The following is a 27,807-nucleotide window of genomic DNA, read 5'->3' as shown; positions in this document are numbered from 1 at the left end:
TATAAATTCTATTATTAGAAATTAAAATCTTGGTGTGCTGTCACTTCAGTCCACTTTCCTTACCTGCATATTCATGCCGATCATTAGCTATTCACTGCATGTGTGTGTTTAATAACCATTCTGTAATGCTGCCTTTTTTTGCCATTTTTCACAGTTTAGTTATTCCAGTTGGAAATGAATAAAGCTGCCAAAAGATTAAAGAAATGGCTTCTTCATTATTTAAGTAGTGATTGCTCATCACTGGTCAGACAAGTGCATTGGGATTTAGGTGACCATATGTCAATATCTACGATTTTGACATCTGTATCTAAGCTCATCCTCCTAGGTTCCTTTTATAGAGACAATGAAGACAAAAATGCATTTTTAGGGTGCATTTAGTCATCCCAAACTAAGCTTCTAAAATGGATCAGAGTATTTGCACCCTAGAAATGCCAGGTTTAKTTGACTGTAAAAGGAAACAAGAATATCTAGCCTAGATGTAGGCCTTGTAGATGCCCAGAGATGGATGATATAACTCCCATCCCTGTGCTCAAATTCATCATAAATGCCCAGAGACTTTATTCAGTGACACTGTTAATGGGAATCCACTGGGGTTGTGTTTTATTTGATGTAAAGGACATAGTGCAGTGATGATCATTCTGCACAAGCACCAAAAGCAGAACAGTCATATTAGGACTACTTTTCAAATGGATTAGATTACCCTGCTTTTCACCTTGACTAAGTAGTACCAGGGAATTAGCATGTTCACATTCTTTCCAACAGATCAKTTTGGCAACTGCATTAATACTCTGATTGTAGACCTACAGAGATGGTGTTTAATATTTATGTTGGCAGATAAATGTAATGTCCTTGACCAGATTAGGTCCTACTGTGTAAAGCAGCATATATCATATTGGTATTATTATAATTATAATTATTGTTGTTGTTATTGTTGCTAATAATAATAATAATAATAATAATAATAATAATAATAACAACCCATTCTTGTTTCAGCAAGCTTACAAGGAGCTAGTTTATAAACACTGAAAACAGAGAAAACTGAATGGAAATAGCTTTATTTAGGAATGACACATGGCAATGGACTCTTGCATTAAGAAGGGTTAGGAAAAGTGACAGATGTTGAATGCTGAAACAATTTTTAGATTCTGTAGTTAACTTAGGATATTGCCTTAGTGGTGATTTTTTCCCGTGTGTTTTTCCCCTTAGGATGATTTCCAGCATGCAGCCTCAGAAACCAACTGGGAGTCAGTCACAAGCTCTGTCTCAGTAAGTAATTTCTCACTGTTTTGCCCATGGATGGATTGATAGGGAGGCCTGAATCCAATTCAATAAAATGGCACCTGCACAGAGAAACCATGTATTCACCTTCGAAAGAGGATGAATAAAGTGTTTCTCCAATTCGTACTGGAGTCAAACAGTATGTTATTAGGGATAAAAGATTCAGGATATGCCATTAGCTGTTTAAAACACATTAAACAGCCATTGGGAAACATTTCTTGTTTTCAAACTCGTCCTGCCAGTATGAAAATATAAGATACAAACTYACAAATTTTTAATCATAGAATGTCTTGAGCTACACAGAAGACTGTACATAAAACAGGCTGGCAGGAAAATGWGTCTAGCCTTTCATTGTCAATAGTGAGGATTTGTTTTTAAGTGTTTCCAATAAAATATCTGAAGTCAGATACAGTTATTCCATATTCAGCAGTGAACTGCAACTTGGGACAAAAATTTAGAAGCAAAAGAAAAAAGAAAAAAAAAACCCACAAGTGATCCAGTATAATTTTTTTTCYCTTCATTGCATTTGATTTATTTCATTGGTAAAAATTCTGTCCCCTCTTTCATTTCCCAGTGCTGGGGAATGGCAGTGCAGCATGACAATTCATAATTTGGGCAGTGCTCTTCTGTGTGCTCTGCKAGCTGCTCAGCACCACTTCACAGCTCTTGTTAACCCCTCTTAAAACATCTGAGATGGGGATAAGAGCTTAAAGCAGACTTGAGAGCAATGTCATGGAAGAGAGCTCAGTGATAGCACCTTTGTTATAGGAGCTGCCAGGAGTAGCTGGTGAAGGAGCAGTAAATAAAATGTGGATAAATTCTACTGGTCACGGTACGGTCAAGGCAGCAAGCAGAGAGAAAATTCTGTGCTGCCAAAATTACAAGATGTTAAGCCAATCTCATTTGTGTTTACTCTTGAATTTGCAAATGACACTTGCCCTTCATGATACAATTCATTGATTGCCTGGAACCAGCTGGGCTGAAAGTCTTGAGGAGTGGTGTTAGCAGGGCTGAGATCTACTGGATGAGCCAAGCAGGAGATGATAGAACAGTTTCACGAAAAGACATAAATTCATTTTTCATTCTAGTATGGGCTCAGAAAAAAAAACAATCAATGTGATGGAATATTTTGTTTAAAAATATGGCAGGCTGATATTCGAAAAAGTAAGCCTAGGGCTCCCTCATCAGGTAACTGTCAATGAGATCAAGCATATGGTAAGTGCCATGTTAGTTAACATCCTTAACATCACAAAATGCACAATATACAAAACAATAATCCAGTATCCTTTTCATACTGAAAAATTAAGTTCATCTTTCAACTATATTTTTTTTCTGAAAAAATTTTTATTGATTAGTTGCAGCCAAGGAAGTTTAGTACARATATTACAGGTAGAAAGCTGATGCCCAAGGTCACATGGAAACCCTCAGCTAAACCAGATGCAGAACCTCAGTTTCATTGGTTTTCCCATGCCATTCCCTACCTAATAAAATTCAGTTTTTAACTGGGTGCACATTGCACGCACAAATCTTTTTTATTCTCAGAGAAAATAAGGCAGGGAGATTGGGCAGTTTTTCACAAGGGCACCAAGGAAAAGGTCTGAGGACATCCAAATTCTTCAGGAGTAAAAGATGCAGGGATTCTGCTATGGTCTTGGGAGGCAGAAGGACAAACTCAGGCTTATTAGTCTCAGACAAGATGACATAGAATTCTGCTGATGCTCAGTTAGAGTGGCAGGCATGAGTTTCCTCTCTCAAGCCCACAAGTAACCTGAAGACTCATTTTAGGTTCTGGACACATTACAGCTCTCAGAATGAAAATTTTAGAGTGAGCAAATTATTTTTTCCATGTCTGAGGTCATATTTCAGAATTATTTTTTGTTGTGATTTTTTGTTTGGGTTTTCTCTTAGAAAGTTAAAACAAATACTTCTGCCTTTAACCCATCATGGCAAACCCAGGGAAAAAAATAAAAGGAAAATTAAAAATAAAAGGAAACAAAATCCATTCCTTACAAGGTTAGTTTTCATTACTTGTAAAGCAATTTTGTGACCAACAAAAAACTGATGCACATTGAATTGCCTGTCAGGTTTACAGTAGAAATAGGAGAGTGAAATAATGAGGGAACAGAAATTAAGGACAAGAGCACATACCAAAGGAAGATACTTTTGTGTTCCATCACATTAAAATGTATTCATTGCTATTAAGAAATGCAATAGAGGTACACAATAGGGAAAATCTTTGCTCTTCATTGCTTCTTGCATTTCACTCTTCCTCTTGCCCSCTCTTTGGATGTGATCTCAGAAGCCAGATTACAACGAGCACAAATTCTCCTGAAGCCAGCACCTCTTTCTTGGCAGGACAAAAGAGAGGCATTTGGGTTGGCAGCTTTAAAGTTGCTTTTGGGGCTGTCACATGATGTTGCTGCCAGGAGGCTATCTGAGGTGTTGAAATAATTCCTCTCGATTTGGCTGTCACTGGGTAAAAGGTTAAGCTTTCTTCTATGTTTGAACAAGGCTGCACCAATCTCTTGAGCAGGATCTTTTATATGAAAAGAAAATGGGGAATCCCAGCTGCTTGTGGGAGTTTGAATTGCCCTGCATATTCACAGCCTGACCTCCCTCCACCTCTGTAATGAAAGGCATGGTTGAACCTGTAAAAAAAAACCTTCTTGCACTGAGTAAGCCACACACCTGTGGCCTGATTTTTATGCTCCTGTTTCTTCATCATCCTTACATCATCTCCCTCACTTTCAGAAAGCAGTCGGGGTCTGATCTTTCCCTGTTGGACTGCCATGAGCTCCACCAAGCTCTCCTCAGTAAGAAAGTAGTGCTTTTTTGGTGCCTTTTCCTTTTGCAAGCTCAGCATCTGTGTTATCACACTGCACCCTCTCTCCTGCAGCATCGCTTCAGATGACAATGCTGTGTTCACTTTGCCAGCGTGAGATTTCCYACTCCTGGGACTCCCATCTCTCTGGCAGTGTCTGTTCCAAGACACTTGGAAGTCAGGAGAGAGGCTTTGAGTTATGTCTTCGWTTTCAAGGGAACATGAATTTACACAGGCCTATGCACTGTGTCATTCCTGGCATTCCTCTAGGGAGGCATTGCTGTCACAGGCGAAACTGGGAGGTGTTGGTGGTGAGCAGTACAGCACAGGTCTGCTTCCTTGACTGCCCTATTGTTATGTTTTCTGTTCCTTCCCTTTCTGATTTTTAATAATTTGGACTGTCCATATTTTTGGCAAAYGTATGCAGGAGCATGTCAAAGATTGTTACTTCTGTGATACAGCTTACAACTAAAGACAATTGTTTTGTTTTAATACATATATATTTTAAATTGTTATAATAGGAATTGAAGGACACAATCCTGCAAGYGAGTGAATTTACTCAAATGAGTTGACCCTCCCATAATTACCCAGCTGAGTGAAGTTAATCAGAAAGATTAATAGCTTAATATGCACATTTACTTGGGAGATGAGGCAAAAAATTCACTTTTGTAAGCCGTTAATTTCAAATGGCATATTTCTKCTGCATTACTTCAGAGCTGGGTTTTCATGAAGGAACTCGGGTTTCTAGAGGTTTCTCCCCAATGCTTTAACCTACAAGAGCAAACAACTCTTGTGCTATACTAAGCCTGTTGTGGGACAAAATCATGTATTTTGATTGTGCTCCTTGAGAAAGTAAGAGATCTTCATTAAAAGTTTTTCTTGCATGTATTTTGCATACTTTTTGGCCTTGTGCTTGGACAAGGGAAAAAGTGRTATCAGGATAGTGAATATTGTGATTCTAAATAAACAGTCTTGAAAATGTTTCAAGTCCTCTTCAGTAAAACTGAAATTGCTGCAATCTTTCTGTCAAAGTCAAATTATGCCAGAAGTTCAATGGGAATACTCAGAGAACGGTACTTGGTCCTTATTGGTGGGAAATAAATATTCCCTTTGSTATTATGATACAAGTGTGAGGTTATTACTGTGTTGGTCATCCAAAATATTCATTGTTACATTGCTGAGATCATAGAATGGCTTGGGTTAGAAGGTTCCTTAGAGATCACTGGTTTCAATCCTCCTGCTGTGGGCAGGGTTGCCTTTCATTAGACCAGGCTGCTCACAACCCCCTTCAGCCTGACTGTGAACGCTGTCAGGGAGGGGGCATCCACAGTCTCTCTCAGCAACCTGCTCCAGTGCCTCACAGTAAACAATACCTTCCTAAAATCTAATCCAGACCTACCCTCTTTCATTTTAAAACCATTCCACTATGTCTTATCACGACATGCTCTTGTAGAAAGTTTCTGTCTTTCTTGAAGCCTCCCTTCAGGCATTGGAAGGCCACAGGTAGGTTACACTGATGCCTTTTCTTTAGGCTTTACAATTCTAATTCTCTTAGTCTTTCTTCCATCCCTCTGATCGTCCTGGTGTTCCTCCTCTGATCTCTCTCCAACAGCTCCATGTCCTATCTGTGCAGGGACACCAGACCTGGATGCAGCACTGCAGTTGGGGTCTCAGCAGAGCAGAGGGGCAGAATCCCCTCCCTGCCCTGCTGCCCACGCTACTTCTGGTGCAGCTCAGGACTACATTGGCTTTCCTGGCTGTGAGCACATTGCCAGGTCATGTCCAGCATCTCATCCATCAGCACCCCCAGGATCCAAATATCATGTTTTTTTCTGTTTGCTTAGTAAGTTGTATTTTTAGTAAAAGAGGTCAATTCAATGTCAATTCATCAGTGGTTTATAGTACATTTAATTTTGGGGAATAAASGGCCATTTTTTCAAGTCTTTAACCATGCCAAATTTGTTGTCCAAATTGACCAGAGACAGATAGTCTAGTGGACTTGTTRCATTTGTCTTTCTCTGCTGTGGTTTCTGATCTGACTCTTGTGAAATTACCAACAGAGCTGGCATCTCCATTTCTGTGGCCATGGCCATCAGAGTGCTTTCAAAAGACATTTTGATCACATCTTTGTATAAGTGCATAAATCCCTTGGAGGAGTGCCTGTAAATGCTGACMGTCCAGCAGTGGCAGCGCTTTTGCTCCCTACATCTCCTCTTGAGATTGGGATTTGCTTGGAAATTTCTCGGAAACTCATTTCCTTACAAAAGGAAAACACAGGTATAAGAAAGTGCCGACCCAAAGACTTGAAAAGATGGCCTGAAGTTGCTGTTTCACTCAGCAATGAGACAAGTTTCTCAATGACTGTTTTCAATTGTTTGAAGTGGTGCTGTAATTTATTCCAAGTGCACTGAGATGTATGTCACTCTTAGGGGGTATCCTATCCCTCTCCATCAGTGACTGACCCTACGCTCACGGCAGAAGCGCTGGATCAGACCATTGCTGCGTTTGACACGGTGGAGGATCTGCTCAAACACTTTAACCCGGACTCCTGGCAAGAAGATCTTGAGAATCTGTACACAGACAGTGGGCACCATTACCGAGGCAGGAGCTACCACGACAGGAAGTCCAAAGGTAGGAAAATACACTGTATGCATACTTTGGGACAAGACCAGGATATTCCTTCACTGCTCATAGAAAAGTCCATTGGTCAGATATTACAATTTGGTGCTTATGTTCCTGTTGGAATCAAAGGGCAAAGTACAACCTATTAAAATCAGGGGTATGTCATTTAATCCTTTATCAATTTACAAGTTGGATCTGGCTTGAGAAGCAGACTGAAAGCTGCCCTTTTTTGTGATGAATTCGCAAATAAAAACATGRGTCCAAATGTAAAGACAGATGGTTCTCAGCGTTACCCTCTTAAGCATTGCTTTSTGTGTGAAGCATGGGGCTCCTAATTACCCCTGTTATCATCCTTCCTTAAATATCCTGCTTAGGGACTGTTTTCTGTTGAGTGAGGAATAATCACTTTTATCACATTGTGCTTAGGGAAGCATCTGGTGCAGACACCTGTATGTGCAGCTGGTTTTTTTAGGATGTGAACATCTCACTGTTTTTCATTATGCTGGCAGGGAACATTATTGTGGTTTAACATCTTTGTCTGTAATTGAGCAAAGCACACATTTCTGGGTTGTGTTTGTTTGTTTCCTGTTAGTTCAAATCACCCACCAAATGGTAAAGCAGAGGGGCGTTTCGCTGGCAGTACAAAGCCATAGTGATAAAGAAACACTGTTGAGAAGGCACAGTTGTGCTCTGGGGTAAGCATGCACTGAAGGGCCTGATGAAATTGCCCTTCATGTGCAATATAGATGTAGGAGGTATGTTAGGATTCTCCAGGATAGCAATCACTGTAGCTTTCACAAAAGATCTGAAGTAAGGAATTTTATTTAATTTCTCTTGTTGTTGTCTATTTTCAAGGTGTGTATTCACATGCATTCTTTTTTATAACTTTAAAATTATAATTCCTAAATCACGGTTCCAATTCTGTGCAATCTACCATTTATTTACATCTGAGATCCCRTCCCCTCATACATTAAACATACAGCAAGCTAAGGAGGGAGAGAGAACTTACTTGTTATGAAATGATGAGGCTTTGCTTTTTAAAAGGGATGTATAGACTGCACCTGTATYAGGGAAAACTGTGGAGAAGCATTCCAAGGCACTGAAATACAATCACCATATTGCTGAACTGTCAGCCTGGTCATTGCTGGGCATGAACCACGATCTGGCAGAGGTCATCTGCCATTCATGTGTACACCTTGGCTTGGAGAGTCAAGAGGGGAATGGCAGGACTGTGGGCTGTGCCGTGGCTGTTGTCYTTTGAGCAGGAGAATGACCTCAGTCACACACAGTGCATGAGTAGACCCACTACAGGTGTACAGTTTCCAAGACAGGTTGGCTTTCTCTGTGTCTGGGCTCAGCACTTCAAATGATTCTGTGATAAACCCCTAAGCACCCATCMAGCAAAAACAGAATCCCTTTACTTTGCTCCTTTTTGGCACATCAGAAATTTCAGGCAACCTCAACAGCCCTTCTTGGGGAAAAACTTCACCTAAGTGTCACTGCATGACTTTCAAGAGTGGTTTGATCTCTGTAGGGATCTGTGGAACATAATTTCTCTGTCCCTTATTCATTCAGGCTGGATTTCGCACCAATAGATATGTATGGAAAAGAAATAAAGGGCTTGTTCTGATTTTAAAAGGAGCTGATGACAAACCTGGATCCTGTACTGGTTCTGCTCTTCAGATTTCATTTCATTCTCTGATCATATTTGGCCTAGTATCCCATATATTTAAGTGACCACATAAATATAAGAGGCCATTTGATGCTTTATTGATGCTAATTATGCAGGCTGCAGGTATCAATCTGATCACAGAAAATTCAGATGCATAAAATTTTCTCCATTTATTATAAATGTAATTCAGTTTCTTGCATAGCAAACCATCATAAAAAGAAAACATTTTTCTAGTTATTATTTTAATACCTGATTTATTTTAGTAGGATTTTTTGGTGATKGAGGTTTAGTTACAGGGAAAGGATGAAAAGTTTTATAAGAGTTTTCTTTTTGTCTTGAAACTAAAGGCCAARTTCCTTGACTTTTAGCAGTTCTCTGGACTAAAGTACCTCACCACAGTGAAATCTTTTTAAAATTTTAGTTAAGATATTTTATTTAGTCATAAACTTCTGGCAAGATTAAAGGCTCATTCTTGGATGATGTGAGGAGTAGGGAATAGCTTTAACAAATCTTTAAATTAGAAATGCTTGGTGGTTTTTAAAAACAGACACTGTGGATCTCTGAGGAATGTTTATGGGCACTAGGATAACCTTGCAGCAAAGAGAGCAATAGATTATATCATAATTTATTTCAGATACCTATCTGTTTCTGCTTCCAGCTTGGCTTTTATTTTTTTATCYGAAGTTAGAACAGCCCTGAGGCAGGTAAGAACAATTTGATGTAATCTCTGCCTATCTTTCACAGCATTTTTGGATCACGCCATATAAATGGTATAAATTAATCACTAATCATTTTTCTCCTGACCAAGTTTCTGCCCATACCAAGTTCTGGCACAGAATTGAGCTAAAGAGGCAGTTTGCTGAAKACTAATTCTAATAACAGGGATAGATAAAAATTACATTTAAATGGTATGTTTTCTTAATTTGACAGTTAATCTAAAAATATCAAGGGAAATCAAATAAGAAGGCAGTATTTTATCATAGCTGAAACTGACAGAATCAGGGAACAGATGAAGTGGAAAGGCACCTCAAAAATTTAAATGCCCCTGCTCAAGGCAGGGTCATCAGTAGAAGGTTGTTCATGACCATGTCAAGTTTTTTAATATCTCCAGGAATGGAGGCTGCTCAAACCACTCTGGAACCACTCTCTGAAAACAAACAAGCAAACAAACACAAAAGGTAGCTTTCAACATTTGAACAGGTTTTCCTATGTTAAAATTTAAGTCCAGAACCTCTTGTTCTTTCAAAGTAGACTACAGCTCCATCTTTGCTTCCTCCCATCTTGGTGGATTGATGGGCCAAGGCCAGTTATATGAGGTTCAACAAGGCCAAGGTTGGGTCCTCCCCTTGGGTCAAAAGAACCCCAGGCAGCACTACAGGGTGGGGCAGGGGCTATGAAGGACCTGGGAGTGCTGGTCAACAGCAGCTGAACATGATCCAGTGTGTGCCCAGGTGGCCAAGAAAGGCCAGTGGCATCCTGGCCTGGATCAGCAATGGTGTGGCCAGCAGGACCAGGGCAGGGACCGTCCCCCTGTACTCAGCACTGGAGAGGCCACACCTCGAATCCTGTGTTCAGTTCTGGGCCCCTCAGTGCTGGAAAGACATTGAGGGRCTGGAGCGTGTCCAGAGAAGGGCAGTGGAGCTGGGGAAGGGTCTGAAGCACAAGTGCTGTGAGGAGCAGCTGAGGGAGCTGGGGGTGTTTGGCCTGGAGGAAAGGAGGCTCAGGGGGGACATTGTCACTCTCTGCATCTGCCTGAAAGGAAGGTGCAGCCAGGTGGGGTCAGTCTCTTCTCCCAGGTAAGGAGTGTCAGGATGAGAAGAAATGCCCCCAAGTTGCACCAGGTGAGGTTTAGACTGGATATTAGGGAAAGGATTTTCACAGAAAGGGTGGTCATGCATTGGAACAGACTGYCCAGGGAAAGTGGTAGAGTCGCCTCCCATGAAATGTTCAAAAAGCACATGGATGTGGCAYGTGGGGATATGGTTTAGAGATGATTATGGCAGTGCTGATTTATGGTTGTATTTTTGATGGAGTTTTTTTTCCACGCCTAGGGATTCAATGGTTTTATGTATTTGTACACATCAATATATACATGCATCGATATATACATCTATCCCTTCCTGGGTATTTCTTGCAGGTACCTGAAAGTTGAAGGGTGTGTGGATTTAATCTGTATTTATGATAGCTCCATTCAGTCTACAAAATCTGATCTCACACTTCTACAATACTGATGCAATTCTATTAAGTGCATTTCTTTCTATTGAAATCAAAATTGCATTTCTATTGAAATTTATATTGCATTTCTCACTATTGAAGTGAGATATTGGTATGAGATGTGTCTCAATAATAACTCCATGAAGTTTGCAATTTAATTCTATATATGTTCAGTGAAGTTTACTCCAGTGAAGCAGTGAAAGCTGACTGTAAAATCACACTGAAACCCAGACTGGCAGAACAGGACAGAAAACAAAGGGGAAGACATATTCAGATTTTCACAATCCTTTAATGAGGGGCCTTGCATAATCTATAAACTATGGTGTACACATACATGAAAGTATGAYCAATATTTCAAATAACTTATGCAGTTCTAAATATATGCTCATAAAGGGTTGCTACCAATTGCTGCATTTTAGAAACTCTGAACGTATGAATATTCAGCCTTATGTTCATCCTAGGCTCTTAGAAAAAAAGTAGGTAATATAAAAGTATATCTTTTTAAATAATTCCTTTTGCATTGCTGTAATATATTGCTGACGTCAGTGTCCCAGTWATTTAATTATCACAAATATTAAGAATCTCCAAAAAGATATCACTGGCTATTGGATTATTTAATATCGCTCTTGGCAACAACACAGGTAAAGAAGTAAACATTCATGCTCCACTATTATATTGAACTTCTTGACGAATAAGTTTCTATTATTTTAGAGACTCCCAAGGAGAATTCAGGCATGTTTTAAGGAACCATCTTCATCTTAGCTTAAATCTTAAAAAGCATAGATTTATCTGCTTAATAGCATTAGAAGAGATACTGTTGTGAAGAGTTCCAGCCATCAATTAAATATTATTTAACTTCTCCCACATGCTTGCTTACATTTATTATTTGTTGTTATCTCTGATTCTTTACCTCCCATTAAATAAGGGTTTTTAATTTAAAAAAGACCTCTTCCTGTGAAATGGTTTGTGTACAAATGAAGRAAGAAAGGAAAAAGAATAACTTCACTGTTTCTCATCGCAGAGATAAATCTCAATGTCATGGGGCTGGTACCCAAAGAAAGGAGTTGTCTTTAGAAAGGAATGGGGTGTTTTGTTTTGTTTTCCCATAAATAAACCTAGGAAGCAGGAACACATGTAGCTAGATACATTCTGGTAATTAACAAGGCTACCCCTGCCTCTGAGCTCATTTTCTTTTTTGGAAATAGTATGCAAAAGCCTTTGGCTATCAGAGGAAATTAATCAGGTGGGACGTTCTTGCAATAGCATCTGTCTGCAGTGACAGCTTTACAAGTTAAATAAATAAACACTTGCTGGCAAAACCACACTGCTCTCTGGAAGGGGAGTCATGAGGTCMGACCACGGCTCTTCATGGAATGTTTCTGCTGTTCATTGCCAAATAGATTCCCAAGATCGGGCGAGTTTCACCATGTCCTTAACAATAGTTTCTAATTGTCATTACTTACAGTGGTATAGGAAGAAGTTAAAATTTTAATGTAATTTCTCAGAGGTTTGCAAGCAGTGGCCAATAAATTACTGCAAACGTCCATGCACTCTTCCTTGAAAGATTCTGGGATSGCTGCCAGCAGGTTTGAGTGCACCAGACAGGGAGTACAGGCATCACAAATGCTGAATACTTGCTCATTCATGGCAAATTTGAGTATTCTAAGTGCATGGAATACCTTTTTACATGGCTGACAATTTAAAGTATTCTCTGTGCTTAAAAACCAGAACATTTCTCCTACCCTTCTTCAGTTGAGAACCAAGCTGTCTGTTGGATGCAAACTGCATGCATTCATTAATTTCACAATCTAATTCAGATCTACATCCCCATCTTCCCCATCTGTGACAAATGAGATTTTGCCTCGTGTGTAACTCGGGATAGTTGGTCACGCAGTGAAAGATTTTCTTATTAAACCCTTTTTTTTTAAGTGGTAGGGAAACTTGTAGCATGTTATTTATCACTGGAATAAGCTGCTCTTTTCCACTGATTTCAAGGAAGCTGTGTCCAATAGTTTGGCCTGCTTTTGCTGCTTCACCTGTACCGCACCTGATAATTGGTTTGCCAGTCCATAGTAGGCCTATGTATTTTGTACCTTGTTCCATGAAAAWGGCTATAATCCCACTGAAAGTCTGATCTTTCATTCCTCTGAAATAAGAGTTTCTGTATGGAGGAGATTTGTCTTGGTGCTGTGAATCTGTAGAAAATGCAGATTGCAAGATCTTGGATAGCATCCCAAGATTCCAGGTATATTTAACAAATTGATTATTGTGATACCATTAAGTAAGTGCAGTGGAATGGTCAAAACTGTCAGCCATATGTGTTGAAGTCTGAAAGCCATGGTGTTTGGTCAAAATTTGTCATGGAGAAGAATTACTTTATCAGTCTCAGCACATTTAGATGATTCAACCAGTGGAAGATGCGACTGGGAAATAATACTTAATTTGTTATTATCATATAATTGTGAGGATATCATTATGTTGGTAATCCAGATATTCAATGTTACCCTGTTGAGATCATAGAATCACAGAATGGTTTGTTTGGATTGGATTGGATTGGATTGGATGGATGGATGGATTGGATTGGATTGGATTGGATTGGATTGGATTGGATTGGATTGGATTGGATTGGATTGGATTGGATTGGCCACTCCATAACCTCAGTCAGCTATGGCACTGCTCTGAATGTCTCTGATGGTTTCCACAGTACCTCTAGTCCATCTGAAGATCTTCAGCAGTATTAGTCCTGTGGGGAAAACAAATAATAGCCAGCCACAAGTTAGAATTGCTGACCATTTTGCTCTAGTCTCTCAGAAATTCCAGTTATCTACTGAATYTGTATTTCACCTATTCCATTATATCTCAGCAATCTGGCTGAAAGGGTGCTATGGATCACTGCCAAAAATAGGCAGATGCCTCTGCTGCTTTTGCCTCATGCAGTTGTCTCATCATAGCAGACTCTGAGGCTGGTCTTCTTAAACTTATTCTGGATGTTCCCAGTCATCCCCTTATCTGTCATGTGCCCGGGCATTGCTTCCAAGCAGGATTTACCCTGTAATTTCAACATGGGCTAAGGTGAGGCTGACCAGTCTGCAGCTGCCCAAATCCTGCTTGCCTTGCTTGTAGATGGCCTTGTCATATGGTATAGGAACACCATGGCAAGGTGGCTACCACCCCTTACACCTTTACTCTGTGACTGATGCATGGAAAAAGGTGCAAAATGTTCAGATAGGACAGTGTAAGGACTGTGTGTGAATGTGGAACAGATAAAGTGTTAAAAGCAGCCTTGACAGTCCACCTCTCTTTTTAAAATTAATCAGTGACCAGCAGCAAAGGATTTTCTCTTCAGTCTTTAAGGCCTCCCTTTTTCTGAATGAAACATGACATTAGCTGCCGTCTCTGATTTCCAYGCCTATCTACAATTAAGACCACAGAATCACAGAATATTTTGATCAGTGCTTCAAGGTAAACATGTGCTATAGAGCTATGTGATATAAGGATGGTTTTAAGCATACTATTTAAGGGGAAGGAAGGGGTAAACACTGGACCCACATATCCAGCTTAGTGCTCCAGTGCATCTCTTTTGTGTCTGCCTTACCTTTAGGCTGAATCTCTGATGCAGACATTCTCTAATAATACTTAGAAATTGTTTGCATCCAATGTAAAGAACCTTTTAAATCTAGTTTTAAAATAAGGACTCCAGTGGTTTCAGTGTTTGATAAGYAAAGCAGCTGGATTTCACACCAATCACAGTGAGGCTCAGTTACGTTTTAGTCACAGCAGTGAAGTGATGCATGAAACTGACTGTACTGTAAAATCTCATTGTTATATGGATGAGAAAATGGACTAGCTCCAGACAGTAAAACAATCCCAAGACAGGGAAAAATGCATATTGAAACTTTCAACAGAGAGAGCTGATCAGAATAAAAGGTGTTCTTTTGTTAGGGGGCAGTRAACTGTGATCTAGAGCTTAGGATTTAATTAGGCAGTGGGAACTGTTGCTGTGTGTCAGTGTGGTGCTATCAGAGTGCACTGTACATTGTTCAGAGTGCATTGCATGCTCACCTTAGCTGCAGGTCTGCAGAGCTGAGTGAGAGAGTCTAGGTGTTTACCTCCACGTGAATTTTAATGGAGGATGACTTGTGTGTCTCTTAAACTGTTTATTTAGGCTTTTCTTCTCTTCTTGAAGTTATTTATTGTCRTGTTTACAAAATCACTAAAATAAGACCTTTCTTCTATTGTGCTTGCCCATTTCAGCCTGGACTCTGATACTTGATACCCTGACGAATGTAAAATGGAGAGAATTCACATCTTAACTGATATCTGGGATATGGCCATTCCAAAAACTGATTCTAAGTCAGTATCAGAATGCTTTGAGTATGACACCAAGAATCCATGCAATTYTCCATTGGAAAACCTTCCATAGGTTTTTCAAATACCATTCAGCACAGAAAAAAATACGTTAAATAAAATGCATTTTGCTATTGCTTGATTTCAGAATTCCTGAAGAGTATATCCAGAGAAAGTTTTGAGCCCCTGTTGAAAACTGCTTATTCCTTCATACTGCATAGAAAAAGAAAATTATGCTAATTATCTGGTTATCCCCTCCTATGCTCTGAGCAAATCATTGGCTCTGTACAGTCCTGACTCAGCTACAGCCTAAGAGACCCTGCAAAGAGATTTTGGAAAGTCATCAAAACGAGGCATTTGAAGGCAGTGAGCAAAGCCTTCCAGCCCGTGAAAGCCCTTTGCAAGGTCAACTCTTGCTATTTAAATTGAGTAGTTAGCTGCTGAGGCCAGAATGTGTAACACTGTGATGGATGTAGTCTGCTCTCTGCAGGACAGCTCCCTCACCCCGGTCCTTTCCATGGTGGTGCTTTTTCTCYCTCTGCCAGTCCCATTACAAAGACTCATTTCTCTGTTGATAACACAGCAGTGCCAATAGGTATCAGCTCGATGCAGGAAGGAGTGTTGAGCCTGAGGGAAAATGTCATCTATGATAGAGCAAATTCTGTTCAGCTCCCCAAGTATATTTTCCTGGACACAGATGTCATTTCATGTGAGCTGTATCTGGGCCCTCTTTGCTCACCAGTTTTTTACTGGAAGCCTTGTTTCCTGTGTTACCTCATTTGAATAAGTGTGAATTAAGCCTTTGAGCATTTTATTCTAATCAGCACCATTGGTAAATGCCATCATAGTACCATAGCCAGTCTGCCCTGAAAGCAGCCTGCTCATATCAGTATCCCTTCCCATGGATTGCTGCAGTGTGAGACTCTGGATGATCCAGGCTTTCCCCTTAAGAAATCTCATTAACGATGAAGGCAGAAATTTTTCAGCCCTCTTCTTCCTTTAGTAGCTTTTTCCTTCCCATCAGTTGGCTGAAATGCATACTAGACAGATAGTGCTTTGCTCTACCAGTTAGCAAAGCTGATGGCAGAGGTCCTGGTGAGAATGTTTAGAAGAGTGGGAAACACTTCCCTGTGGAAAGAATTAGCCTGAAAACCTGCAGTGAGAAGGGATGGCTTTGGAGAATGACAGTGGAGAGGAAAATATCACCTGTTAAAACAAAGAAATCAATATAGCCCAGACTTGTCAGTCCTGGCTAAGGACATTCACAGTGTGTTTTTCTCCCAGTGCATGAGTGTGCCAYCAGCCCCATTGATTTTGTGCTTATAGTAGGAGAATGATCTATACCTCTTTTGGAGAGATGCTGGCTCTCTGGAGAGAGCCACTGAGATTTCATGGGGGATTGTATCATAATTGCTATAAAATAGCAATTTATCTGCTAAACGCCCATCGACTGAAATAACACCTTGCCAGGAAAGTGAATCTGCTGCGATTTTCTATAATAGCACTCCCAACATTTATGTACCCTTGCCTCTTGCATATTAGCCTTGTGAATATCTCCAGGTCAGAATGTAAAGCTTTTTCCACAATTAACTTAATTATGTTTACAAGGCCTGAGCCACAGAAGGTATGAAATGTCTTTGTTGTGAGTTTTCACGTATTTGTATTAAAGCACAAACATAAGTGCTCTCAGAATCAGAGGTTATGTTGACCTGTTAAACATGCTCTGAAAATCTGATGTGTTCACAAACRCCACACTGTTTTCTCAGTTCTCATTTGAGCCATCCCTGTTTTTCTGTTGATGCAACTGTTACCAAATATAGTTTAGAGTCAAACTCAACCGGAGTTCACATGTTCTCCACTCCTGCATAAATTACTGAGCTTTTGAACACTTAGTTGGTGGACAGAATCCTAAGGAAAGAGGAAAGCTGAAAAGGAAGGAAAAAGAAAAACAAAAAACTTCTATAGAAATAGAACTCATAAAATTTATTACTTTTGTCTGTGTTGCAATTGTGAAAAGTATATTTGTAAAAGTGGGGTTTTGTTTTGTTTTAGCTTTATAAGCTGAAGCTAGATACAGCACTTAAACTCACATTTGATATTCTATAAGTTATTTTTATGGCTGGCTTTACTATTGTTTGCATGACAGATCTCAGATACTAGGCATTTTAACATCAACCAGTTACTGGTCATTATTCAATGAACCTGTTAATTTTAATTGTATTTATTTGTATGCCTATTATAGTAACATTTATCAGCTGAAATTAATATTGCTTAGATTAGTTTCTGCATCTAAAAGTGAGTTATCTAARTTCTATCCATAAACAATACAGACAGGCAACTTGAGGAAGCAAGCCATGCAGCCGGACCTAAATGCTCTTGTGAGGAAGGGATGAATTACTCCCCAAAAATGTTTCTCTACTGACAACAGGAAGGGCCTTGTTTTTGGCCATAATAACAAAATAGATCTTAGCATCTAAGTAAGCCAGGTGTAGACAGAGGAAGGAAGAAAGTAGCAGAGGTGTATCCTCTTGTCCAAGGATCCAACAGATAAGGGACAAAGCAAATAAAATTACCAGTCTTCAGCTTTTAGGCCAATATTTTACTGCAAACCTTCCCTTCACCTTTATAGTTGGTGTGATCTCTGCTCTGGTAGTCATAGGAGAAGGATGACAGCCTGAATGGCCACCTGTAATGATTTAAAATTGGTTGGTTTATGTTTATCTGTTCAGAAATCACTGCTATAGTTCCCATATTTTTCAGCCAGCACCCCATCACTCTGTCTTACTGACTGCCTGGGGAGTGTTATAAACCAGAGGAATGTCCCACTCAAACCTCGCTAATGAAACTTCTTTTGCATTGCAGTTGACCTGGACAGGTTGAATGATGAYGTGAAGCGTTACAGCTGCACCCCGAGAAACTACTCTGTCAATTTGAGGGAGGAGCTGAAGCTGACAAACGTGGTTTTCTTCCCCCGCTGCCTCCTTGTCCAGCGCTGTGGTGGAAACTGTGGCTGTGGGACTCCAAACTGGAAATCCTGYACCTGCGTGTCAGGGAAAACAGTGAAAAAATACCATGAGGTATTTTTGTTCTTACTTTGTCATTTCTTGTGGGTGTTTATGGCTTCCGTAGATTCTGAAGTCTTTTCTAAGAACTTTCTGTGCTGCTTATTAATGTGTGTGTGAGAGCAAGAGGTGTTGATAGGTSTTTATGGGTAAGTTAATTCAGAAGTTGGAGAGAATTTTTGCCACCTCTGAGTGGATGCCACCAAAGCAATTCCAGTGAGCTTTGTTGCAAGAATGAGCCTTGTGTTGGACTGATTTTTCCCACTGATGGACTGATACAAAGTCAATGTATATACCACTGGAAATACACATTTTGGCAACACAGAGACATGTGTTCCTTGAGATATTTGCCTTCAATACCTGTTGCTTTAAACTTATGCCCTTGGAAATTACARTTAAGTCACTTGTAAATTCTCTTCCCTTCCAGATTTATTACTTAGAGGAGGCAGGTGAATCATTCAACCTTAGCTTTTTTCCCACTCAGCAAGTTTTTAGGAAGGCAAAATTTTAGCATAGGAACAATGTCCATTATTTTAATACATTCAGAACACATTTAGAGAGGAAAAAACCAAGGAAACAGCATTTTACATTCTTGCCTCTAATGCAGTATTTTTAGATCAAGACATGAGCAATGTTCCCTAATGTGAGCATATCTAGAAAAATTACTTGGTAGTTGTCTYTCAGTTGTCRGAAGGCAGGGTAGCTGCATGCCATRCTGACTTATTTCTGACACGTATCTCTTGTAAGTGCCAGCTTTACCACTTGGCTTAAGTCCCAAGTGAAAATTAACTTTATGGACTTTAAACCTGGATGCGGTGTGGGCTCACAATATTAAGKCATTATTTTGGGAGACCTGGGGCTGCAATAGCAAAAGGTTGTTGAAGGTCAAAACTTGCCCACACTGTGAGCAGTGGGKTTACTCTTTTCCAAGGTAAGAGATATTTTCTCACACATAACTGCAGAATACGGCATACTCCACGTGCTAGGATTAGAGAATGTTAATATTTTCTCTAATTTTAAACAAGATGCAGGGGATGACCCTGGTAATTACAGAGCAGAAAGTCTTATCTCAGTGGTAGAAAAGTTAATTGGAAAAAAAAATTAATAGGTATAAAGCACCTAGATGACTATGAGCTGATAAAATGAACTCGGAATGCCTTATATATGAATAAATATTTATACAGCACCACAATATTGTGCAAGAATGCTAAAAGGACTGGCACCTCCTGCAGAGAGCAAACAGTCAGCTAGACAAGATCAGACATGGATTAGAAGCTGGTTAAGAGATAAAGATCAATGAGGTGGAAGAGATGAGTAATTTTCTAAATAGGAAAGGGCTCTCTGAGAGTGCCCCCAGCACACAGATTGTTATTTCATGTGGGTTTAGTTTGAAGGGAGATGAACAGAGAGGTGGCAAAAATGMCAGGTGGCACAGGAGATAACATACTTGAACAGCAGAGAGGGCTGTGAGGAATTTCAGAAGGCCTCTGTAACTGCTTGTAAATGCAGGTTAGAAAAGCAAGCAAGCATTGGATGAGTGGTCTCAACTATTTATTCATATAACACTGGGAGTGAGAGGGGAGGAAGGAGAAATGAGGAGTGGAAATTGGGCTAAAGGTCAAGCAGTGAATCACTGAAGAGCTTCAGGAAAACAGTGGCTTAGTGCAGTGATGAGAAAAAGATAAGTGACAGTCTTCTGCAGGAGTGGAGATGAAGAGATAATAACACAGCAAATATTATGATCTGGATAAATTGGTGGGGGACTTAYATTAGGTTTTGACCATTGGTGCTTATAAGGACAAAGGCAGGGCTAGAAAAAATGTGTAGAAGCAGCAAGCATGTATCAAGAGAGATAGAGGGGAAGATACAGATCAAAAGCATTGGTAAGGAAAGTGGCTCAAAAGTTTTGTATAATTTCATTTAGAAAAAAAGAATGGTAGTAAGAGAGGACACAGTGACAGTTAGAAAAYAGTGAATGGTTGCTAAAGGAAAATKAGGTCTTCCTAAAAAATCTTAAGAACAAGAGAGACACTGAAAGCGAGCTAATATAAAATTATAAAAATRAATTGGTTTCTTTTCCCCCAGTAATCTGTATGCAATTTCAACACTTAAATATAAGTTGCATAATTCATAAGATTTCTGAAAGAACTAGAATTAAAATATAAACTAAAGAATACAGGGTTACACCTGTATCAGAATTTAAGTAAACTGTTGACAGTAGCTAGAAAGAAAAATGCTGATTATAAACATTATCAAGCTCTTTTCTTAGGTGTTTGGAAAAAGCTAGAGCTGGAAGACCAGAATGCCATTCTAGCCAGGTATTGCTCAGCTCCAGGTTGTCATGACTTATGATCACCCCAAATTAATCACTAAATTCAGAAAATTCAACAGTCACACAATCATCACTGCTAATTTATTTTYCTACACATTTCTCCTCTGAAATGAATTCAAGACAGTGTTTCAGCTTTAACATTAAATGGCCTTTGTAAGTTTAAATTTAAATTTTATCCCTCAGGGATGAATTAACAGCTCACTGAGCAGATATTTAGCCAAGTGTCTCCCATTAACATGAGTGGAAGTCATGCAGATAAATTCATGTATGACATACTAAAGATGTGTCCATAAATTTTAGTCCAAAATGTTTTCCACTTTATTATTATTATTAGCCACGCACAGTTAATCAGTTTTATTCTTACTCTCCTTTGTAATTTTACTTAAATACCGTGCAGAAAAGGCACTGAGGAGAGACCTCTCAACATGTCAGTTTTAGAACCAGTGAGGCCAGTTTATTCTCTTAAAAGYCAATTTGAAACCCACTAACCTTAACCAAAGAGCATTCAGTTGCATAACGAAGGATGGATTTCACAAAGTGTGAAATCCAGCACCATTAATTTGGTTAAAAAGCTGTGCCTTCTACTGCAGGTGAACATAGGCCAGATTCAAACACAAATCTCAGTTAACTGGATTTATTTGCAGAAGACACCAGAAGGAGGTGTTAGGTAGTGGAGCAAAGGTGTTTGAAGTAGATCCTGGAATTGGATCTTGCAGACCCCAGAGCCCTTCTCTTGCTGGACTGATTTTCCCTAAACTCTACCCTTTAGCTTCATCTACTGAGCTCCTGAACCTGCAAGAGCTTTGTGTCCTGCACATGGATATGCTTGTCCTCAAAAGTGAAAATGTCTCTGGAGATCACTTAAAAAGTTCCCCGGCATTTCTGAGCTACCCAGTGTTTCTGGGTGAGAAAGACAGGCAAATTGGCCAGAAGYGATAGGCTCCTTTTTGGCTTTGTAACCAGAGCTGCAGTAGCTGCATGTTGGCAGCTGTGGGGACTCCAAAGTCCAGGGTGTTTCTTGAAAGAGAGTCTTCTAGTCCAGAGAGATTTCAAGGTTATCTTCTTCTTATGCTCTTAATGCTTTTTGGTTCCGTTTTTGTTCCTGTTCAAAGCCTCACACTGTAATCACTGAGTGCTCCCTCCTAGCCTGGCCTCTCAGGACTAACAGCTATCACGTGTAGCCTTGAATTTTCCCAGCTGAGAGTGCTGCTCCAGTTCCCTGAGTGGAATGTACAGCTCTTTTCTATCCTGTCTGACTGCAAGACAGCAGGGAAAATGAGAATATGAGAATGCCACAATAAGGGTTGGCTGTTCTTTGTTGGACTGGGAGATGTTAATCATGAGATCTTGGGTCTTCTTTATAGCCTGGAAATTTGCCATGTCTGTACCAAGATACTCAGCAGTTTTTGAAAATAAGTGGGGTCATAACTGGGGGTAGACAGTTTTATTGGTGGGTTATTTTTTGGGTTTTTTTTTTTTGTTTCAGGAGTCTTGTGATGCTCTGTGGTTTTCCATGGCTTCTGGGTTTGCTTTAGAGCAGAGCAAATACTCTGGACAGATACTCATGACTTACCACATAGTGTCACGAACCCTTCAAACCAAACAGGCCAAAGCCTGGCAGTGTCTGAAAACATCTCTCAGGCACAGCYTGAAATAAATGATACTGAGTTATGTTGCAGTGCTCTGTGCAAGGGAAATACATGGAAATAGATGTGCCACACCTTAATCAAATACTCAGCTCTACAGCTGTCTAATTTTCTAAAGGGGACCTGAAATAAAAGCTTGTTTCCCATTGCAGTTCATTTCCTTAAAAAAGCCTGGAGCTGCTCTTTAAAGAGGCACAGGCCCTAAACCTGGAGATTACTCAGTGCAGAGAAGGTGTGGGGGAGCTCAGGCCAGGAGTCAGTTCAGCCCTGGCTGTGTCTGTCCTATCCAACCAGCATGCACATACCTCAGAGAAACAAGAAATTGGTTTCCCCATCTCATTGCTGTAACTGATGAGATGTGAAATGAGTTTCCGTGGGGAATAAGTGCTCTTAAGGTAGCAACCAGAATTTGTCAGAATGCATAAACCTCTGCAAATACACAGCTAAAGGGCATATAAGGAAAAGGCAAGGTGGTGAAATCTGATTGCATCTTTTACCTGCTTGGCTCTCCTGTAAAAAGTGGTGTGTTTTTCACTGTCTGTAAGGTGCTTCTTCCCCCACSCTCCCATCTCACCCCTTTTTCAAGCATTATGTATGCCTCCATTCCGGTTTGTTGTTGACTGGAGCTTGTCTGATGCCTTCAGAGGACACACATTCAGTTAATTCTCAGAGACAAGGTTTAGATTGGTATTATTGGGGTGGCAATTTCATAACCTTTGGTTGCCTTGAGACAGGCAGTAGATACCCCAGAGCACACAGTACTGTGTCTTGGCACAAGCTGCTGGGGCATAGAAACAACTTCAACTGAACCCAACACTGGAAAGGGAAATTAAGAGGAGGKAATATTATAAGGAAGAAAAGAACATGGGAGCATGCTAGAAAATAAAAAAGTGGCGTGGACCTTCAATAAGACAGAGTTATTGCAATGGGGTTAATAAATATAACTAATACAATTTGATGTTGTGGGGGCTTTTTTTTTTTATTTTATTTTTTAGAGAAATTATAAGCAAACCATAAGGAGTTACTTGAGAGAACAGACAATAATTGTCACTCTGTCCTTACAGGGAAACATAAGACAACTGGTCAAAAACTCATCCAAATGCTGCTGACACAACAAAGGGAATTTGCTAAGGGATTAAAAAGAGCTAGAATCATCAAAGMAGTGTGCAAGGAATATGGTCTGATTGTTGTGTGTCCTGGAGTTGATAGTACACATATAAAGGAGATAAAAGGTTGTTATGATAATAAAGGCGCAGAATTAGCCTGACAAAAGRGTTAATTCATGGAATATTGTACCAGAAGCAGCAATGGGATTTATTTGGAATGTAAGTACAAGGAAACAGAATGAGTCAGAAATGACTGCTAGGTCACGGGATAAGCAGAGAGAGCATAGAAGTGCAGTGAGAGAAAAAAGGTTCATTTTTTGCTAGATGAAAATGAAGGTTCTTGGGTTGACATCTGGAAGTTAAGCAAATGAGACATCCTGTGATACATGTCAGGACAGAGAGGCAGTTTTTGAAGTACGAACACCTGTATCTAGTCAGTGATAAAACAATAGCTGGTGCATAAGGATGCATAATTCCTGACAAAATCAGCAACAGTGAGGGTCTTGTTGATGTCACATATGTCAAAAACATCATAGCTTTAGTGAGTGCTTCAGGTACTTGAATTTAAAGCCAATAAATTTTCCCCGTGTTTATTGTATTAAAACCGGGTGTTTCTTATGTATAAAAATTAAAAAATAGAAACAATAATCCCATCTATATTTTATAATCCCTTAATTTGCATGCTACCACTGACCAGCAAGGCAACTCTTTTTTTTTTGTTGTCTCTGATACCCTGTAATTATCTCTGGTAAGAAAGAATATATCTTTGGGTCAATGTCATTGGTTTAGGCTGTGTTCCTACTGGAGCAAAGGTCCTTGTTCTAAATTATGAACCACATTCCCATAATGCTTGGTTTCTTATACTCAAAGCACAGYTAAACTGTGTGTGACCTTTGGATTAGATAACTTTCAAAAATCGCAGAGTAAGATTTTTTTATGTCTATCAGAACTTGGATCTGTGTKGAATGTTTTGTACTTTTGATGCTTCCTCTTTCATGAATCTCAGACAAATATAATTTGGTTTGCATGCTAAAATGGTGTTATTTTTAGATGTGCAGAAGGAGATTAGATAATGCTGCATAGCAGRATTTTAAAATAAGTTCTTCAAAGTACAAATTTCACTATCTAAAATAGCATCCAGAGTTGTTTGCCATTCTCTGTCACAAGAATAAGATGCTAATTAGATACTGGGTAAGCCATAGACATGTTATTGATTTTCTGTAGCCTTCTTAAGCTAATCAGRAAGAAGAAAAAAGCTGATTTTTGAGTGAGGCTTCATTTTTGTATTGGTGATCAAAATGCTGGTCAAGAATATAAAAAMCAATTTTGCTGTTGTTACTAGTAAGCAAATGATAAGTCAAAAATACCTGTGGGGATTTTTTAATGTTTTGACTGGGCTTGCTATCACTCTTTGCTTTTTAATAAAACAGAGATGAGCCATCATRGATTGCCATGGCTAAATGGTGCCTGGCTTCAAGGGTCAGTGGTACCTGGCTAGGATCATCAACAAATGCCAAGGGAGGGTTCACCTCACCTGGCTCTGCTCATCTAACCCTGTGAGTCCAAGCTTTGGGCTCCTTTCCTAGACCCCAGAGATGGGTGTTTCAGGTGAATCATTCCCTGGACTCCCTGCTTTATTGCAGCTTCTGCTGGAAACATGCCACATACGGATCAGGATGAGCAGGTTATCTCCATCAGGGTCCTCTTCCTGTMAGTCATTGCCACCCTGCTCTCCTCAGCCCCTGATGCTGACGTGTTCTTACATTTCTGCTGAGGTGGTGGGGCTGTCAGCCCTGGCCTCCACAGCCCCTGGAGAGCACCTGCTGCCCCCAGAGTGCAACCCAAACTGGCACCATACACCTCCTGGAAAGGCAGTCCTCAAACAGGCTGGAAACCCTGCAGCTCCTTGGAGGGCTGTCCAGGTGATGGTGGGCCTGGCTTAAACAAGTGTGCCCTATTTCCACTTCAGGTCTTTCTGGCTTCAGCTTCCAGATCCTGGTTTTTGTCATGGCTTTGCTCTGTCATTGAAAGAGGATTTCAGAAGCTGCCATCCATATTCAATGCATGATCAATGAGYAAGGTTGCTGGCAAAGAAACATATTTAAGCATTTTCTTCATGTATTTCCTGCATTACTGCCCCCAAGGAAAGTTGTGCAGTGGCTACAGACAGCTCACCTTGAAACTCAGATGCTCAGGTATATCTACAAAGTGAAATGTCATCCAGCATACTGGTGTGCTCCTGTCGGGTTCTCTGCTCAGAAAATGCCCTGTTGAACTTTTTTTGATATTACCTATAAGCACMAAATCCAGCTCAGAAGCAGTATAATCTGTCTGGATTTTATTTTAATTGTTTTAATAGTTTTGTGGCAATAATTTACTAAGTGTTTGATGGGATCACTGCTCTTCGTGAGGCAGTGATCTGAATAGCTGAGGCACTGCAATTTGGTGAGAAGTGACAGACATTGATCCTTTCATTTGAAAACTACAAGGTTGCTCTTTTTCACCCTCACCAAAAAAAAACCAACAAAAAAGAAAAAGAAAAAAACCTCTTTTGAGCATTCTGGACTTGTCATATCCATATTTTCTTACAGCTACTGATCCCATCAAAAAAAGAACCAATAAAGTGTCCTGAACAGAATTTTTTTGAACTGTCCTCATTAATTCATTAGTTCCTCAGCTTTGAGGACCTGACCATGTGATGAATAAACAGCAGCTATTTTCAGAACAAAGGGCTGTCTTCCATCTACTCTGGTCACCAGAAMTGGCCTAACTTCCAGATTCTTTTCAATTCCCTTGTACTTTGATGAAAATAAAACTGTTAAGTGGCAGTGGGACAGAGAGCTTTGAGTATCAGCTCTGTGATCAGCTATTAAAGTAGCTCTGCAGAGGGATCTGGGCAGTCTGGGTCTGAGACCAGTTGTGTGAGGTTCAACAAGGGCAGGGTCCTGCCCTTGGGTCACAACAACCCCTGGCAGTGCCACAGGCTGGGGGCAGTGGCTGGAAAGCTGCCTCAGAGAAAAGCACCATGGGGTGCTGGTCAACAGCAGCTGAACGTGAACCATGCTGTGTGCCCAGGTGGCCAAGAAGGCCAATGGCATCCTGGCCTGGATCAGCCATGGTGTGGCCAGCAGGACCAGGGCAGTGACCGTCCCCCTGTACTCAGCACTGGAGAGGCCACACCTCAAATCCTGTGTTCAGTTCTGGGCCCCTCAGTGCTGGAAAGACATTGAGGGGCTGGAGCGTGTCCAGAGAAGGGCAGCGGAGCTGGGGAAGGGTCTGGAGCACAAGTGCTGTGAGGAGCAGCTGAGGGAGCTGGGGGTGTTTGGCCTGGAGGAAAGAAGGCTCAGGGGGACCTCCTGAAAGGAGGGTGCAGCCAGGTGGGGTCAGCCTCTTCTCCCACCTAAAAAGTGACAGAACAAGAGGATATAGCCTCAAGTTGTGCCAGGGGAGGTTCAGGTTGGACATAAGGGAAATTKTTTTCACTGCAAGGGTGGTCAAACATTGAAATAGGCTGCCCAGGGAAGTGGGAGAGTCACTGTTCCTGGAAGAATTCAAAAAGCTTGTGGGATGTGGCATTAGGGGACAGGAGTTAGTAATTGACTTGATGGTGCTGGGATAATGGTTGGACCCAATGATCTCAGAYTTCTTTTCCCACCTAAACGATTCTATGATTTGATAATTTCAGCTGTGTTCAATCGCTGCTTTCCTGTCTTGTCTGTGGAAGTGCCTGACAGTTCATTTTCTTATCAGCAAAGCCCATATTCTGTGTTCATGCCTCTTAATAAAAAACACAGGGAAAGTCCCCAAGCTGTCAGATGGTCTGTTAACTTAAATACAGTCCACATCTTTGCTCTCATGGCATTGCATACTTTGATTTGCTCTCAGCTGGAAAAATCTGATCTACCTACCCATGATCTTGCAAAGTGCCAGTCATCTGGAYTTGTCAGATTTTGCTGAAAGACTTCTTTAAATAAGRAATTTATCATGRGTTCAGTGTCAGCATCAGTACTTTRTTTTTAAAAGTATGTTTTCTTTTTAAAAAAGCATCTTTGGAGGTGTCGTCTGTTTTTATCTCTGTAATAATTGCAGCAACCTGATTGGTGGTGACAGTGGTACAGCAAATTGTCATTGTGTCAATCAGGATTTATTGCATATATGGATACAGCCAATATTTGAAATAAATTTAAAGATACTATTTTTTTTTTGTTGCTTTTTAAAAAAATCAGTAAAATTACATGGTTTTGCATTTTGAACGTATATTCCCAGCACAGTATATTAGCATTGCAATACCTTGCTTAGACACAGTCCTTCCTCTCAGTATTGCATAGGCTAAATGTAAATTTCATCAAGAAAGGGAGGACAAAATAATAGACTATGTTCAGTGGTTACCACTTTTGTTATATCTCATGACTCTTCTAGCCCCAAGGCATTTATGACAGAGAACAAACATTCTTGTCCTAAGAGCTGCTAACCTGCCTGCCCTTCCCCACCCACTCTGCACAGCATCTCTGGTTATCCTTTGGCAAGTTCTTCACATTTGCTTTTTGGGACTTTCTRCATCTTTGGGGATTTTTTGTTGAAAATGCTAATACTCTGTTGATCTGGCACACAGCCTCTTATTCCCTGTCCTTTCTGAAACCATCCCAACTCTTGTGTGGTGTTGCAACATCAAAGTACAGAGAGTACTTTGTTAAAAAAAAACAAAAA

General features: G+C 40.2%; 1 protein-coding gene across 4 annotated transcripts in view; it reads left to right on the top strand.

The window, feature by feature from the left end:
- PDGFD (platelet derived growth factor D) overlaps positions 1–27,807 on the top strand; it is a 138,810-nt gene that overhangs the window by 106,499 nt on the left and 4,504 nt on the right. For all 4 annotated transcript variants that reach the window (XM_057370838.1, XM_057370836.1, XM_057370837.1 and 1 more), the window contains 3 exons: positions 1,207–1,266; positions 6,529–6,730; positions 17,817–18,031. In XM_057370838.1, coding sequence (XP_057226821.1) covers positions 1,207–1,266; positions 6,529–6,730; positions 17,817–18,031 — 477 coding nt within the window. The remainder of the gene's footprint in view (positions 1–1,206; positions 1,267–6,528; positions 6,731–17,816; positions 18,032–27,807) is intronic.

This window comes from Malurus melanocephalus, unplaced genomic scaffold, assembly GCF_030028575.1.
Source record: "Malurus melanocephalus ecotype Western Australia unplaced genomic scaffold, MMel_1.1 scaffold_134, whole genome shotgun sequence".
Taxonomy (NCBI): domain Eukaryota; kingdom Metazoa; phylum Chordata; class Aves; order Passeriformes; family Maluridae; genus Malurus; species Malurus melanocephalus.
Note: the sequence above shows the minus strand (reverse complement) of the source record. Positions and strands in the feature narration are given on the sequence as shown.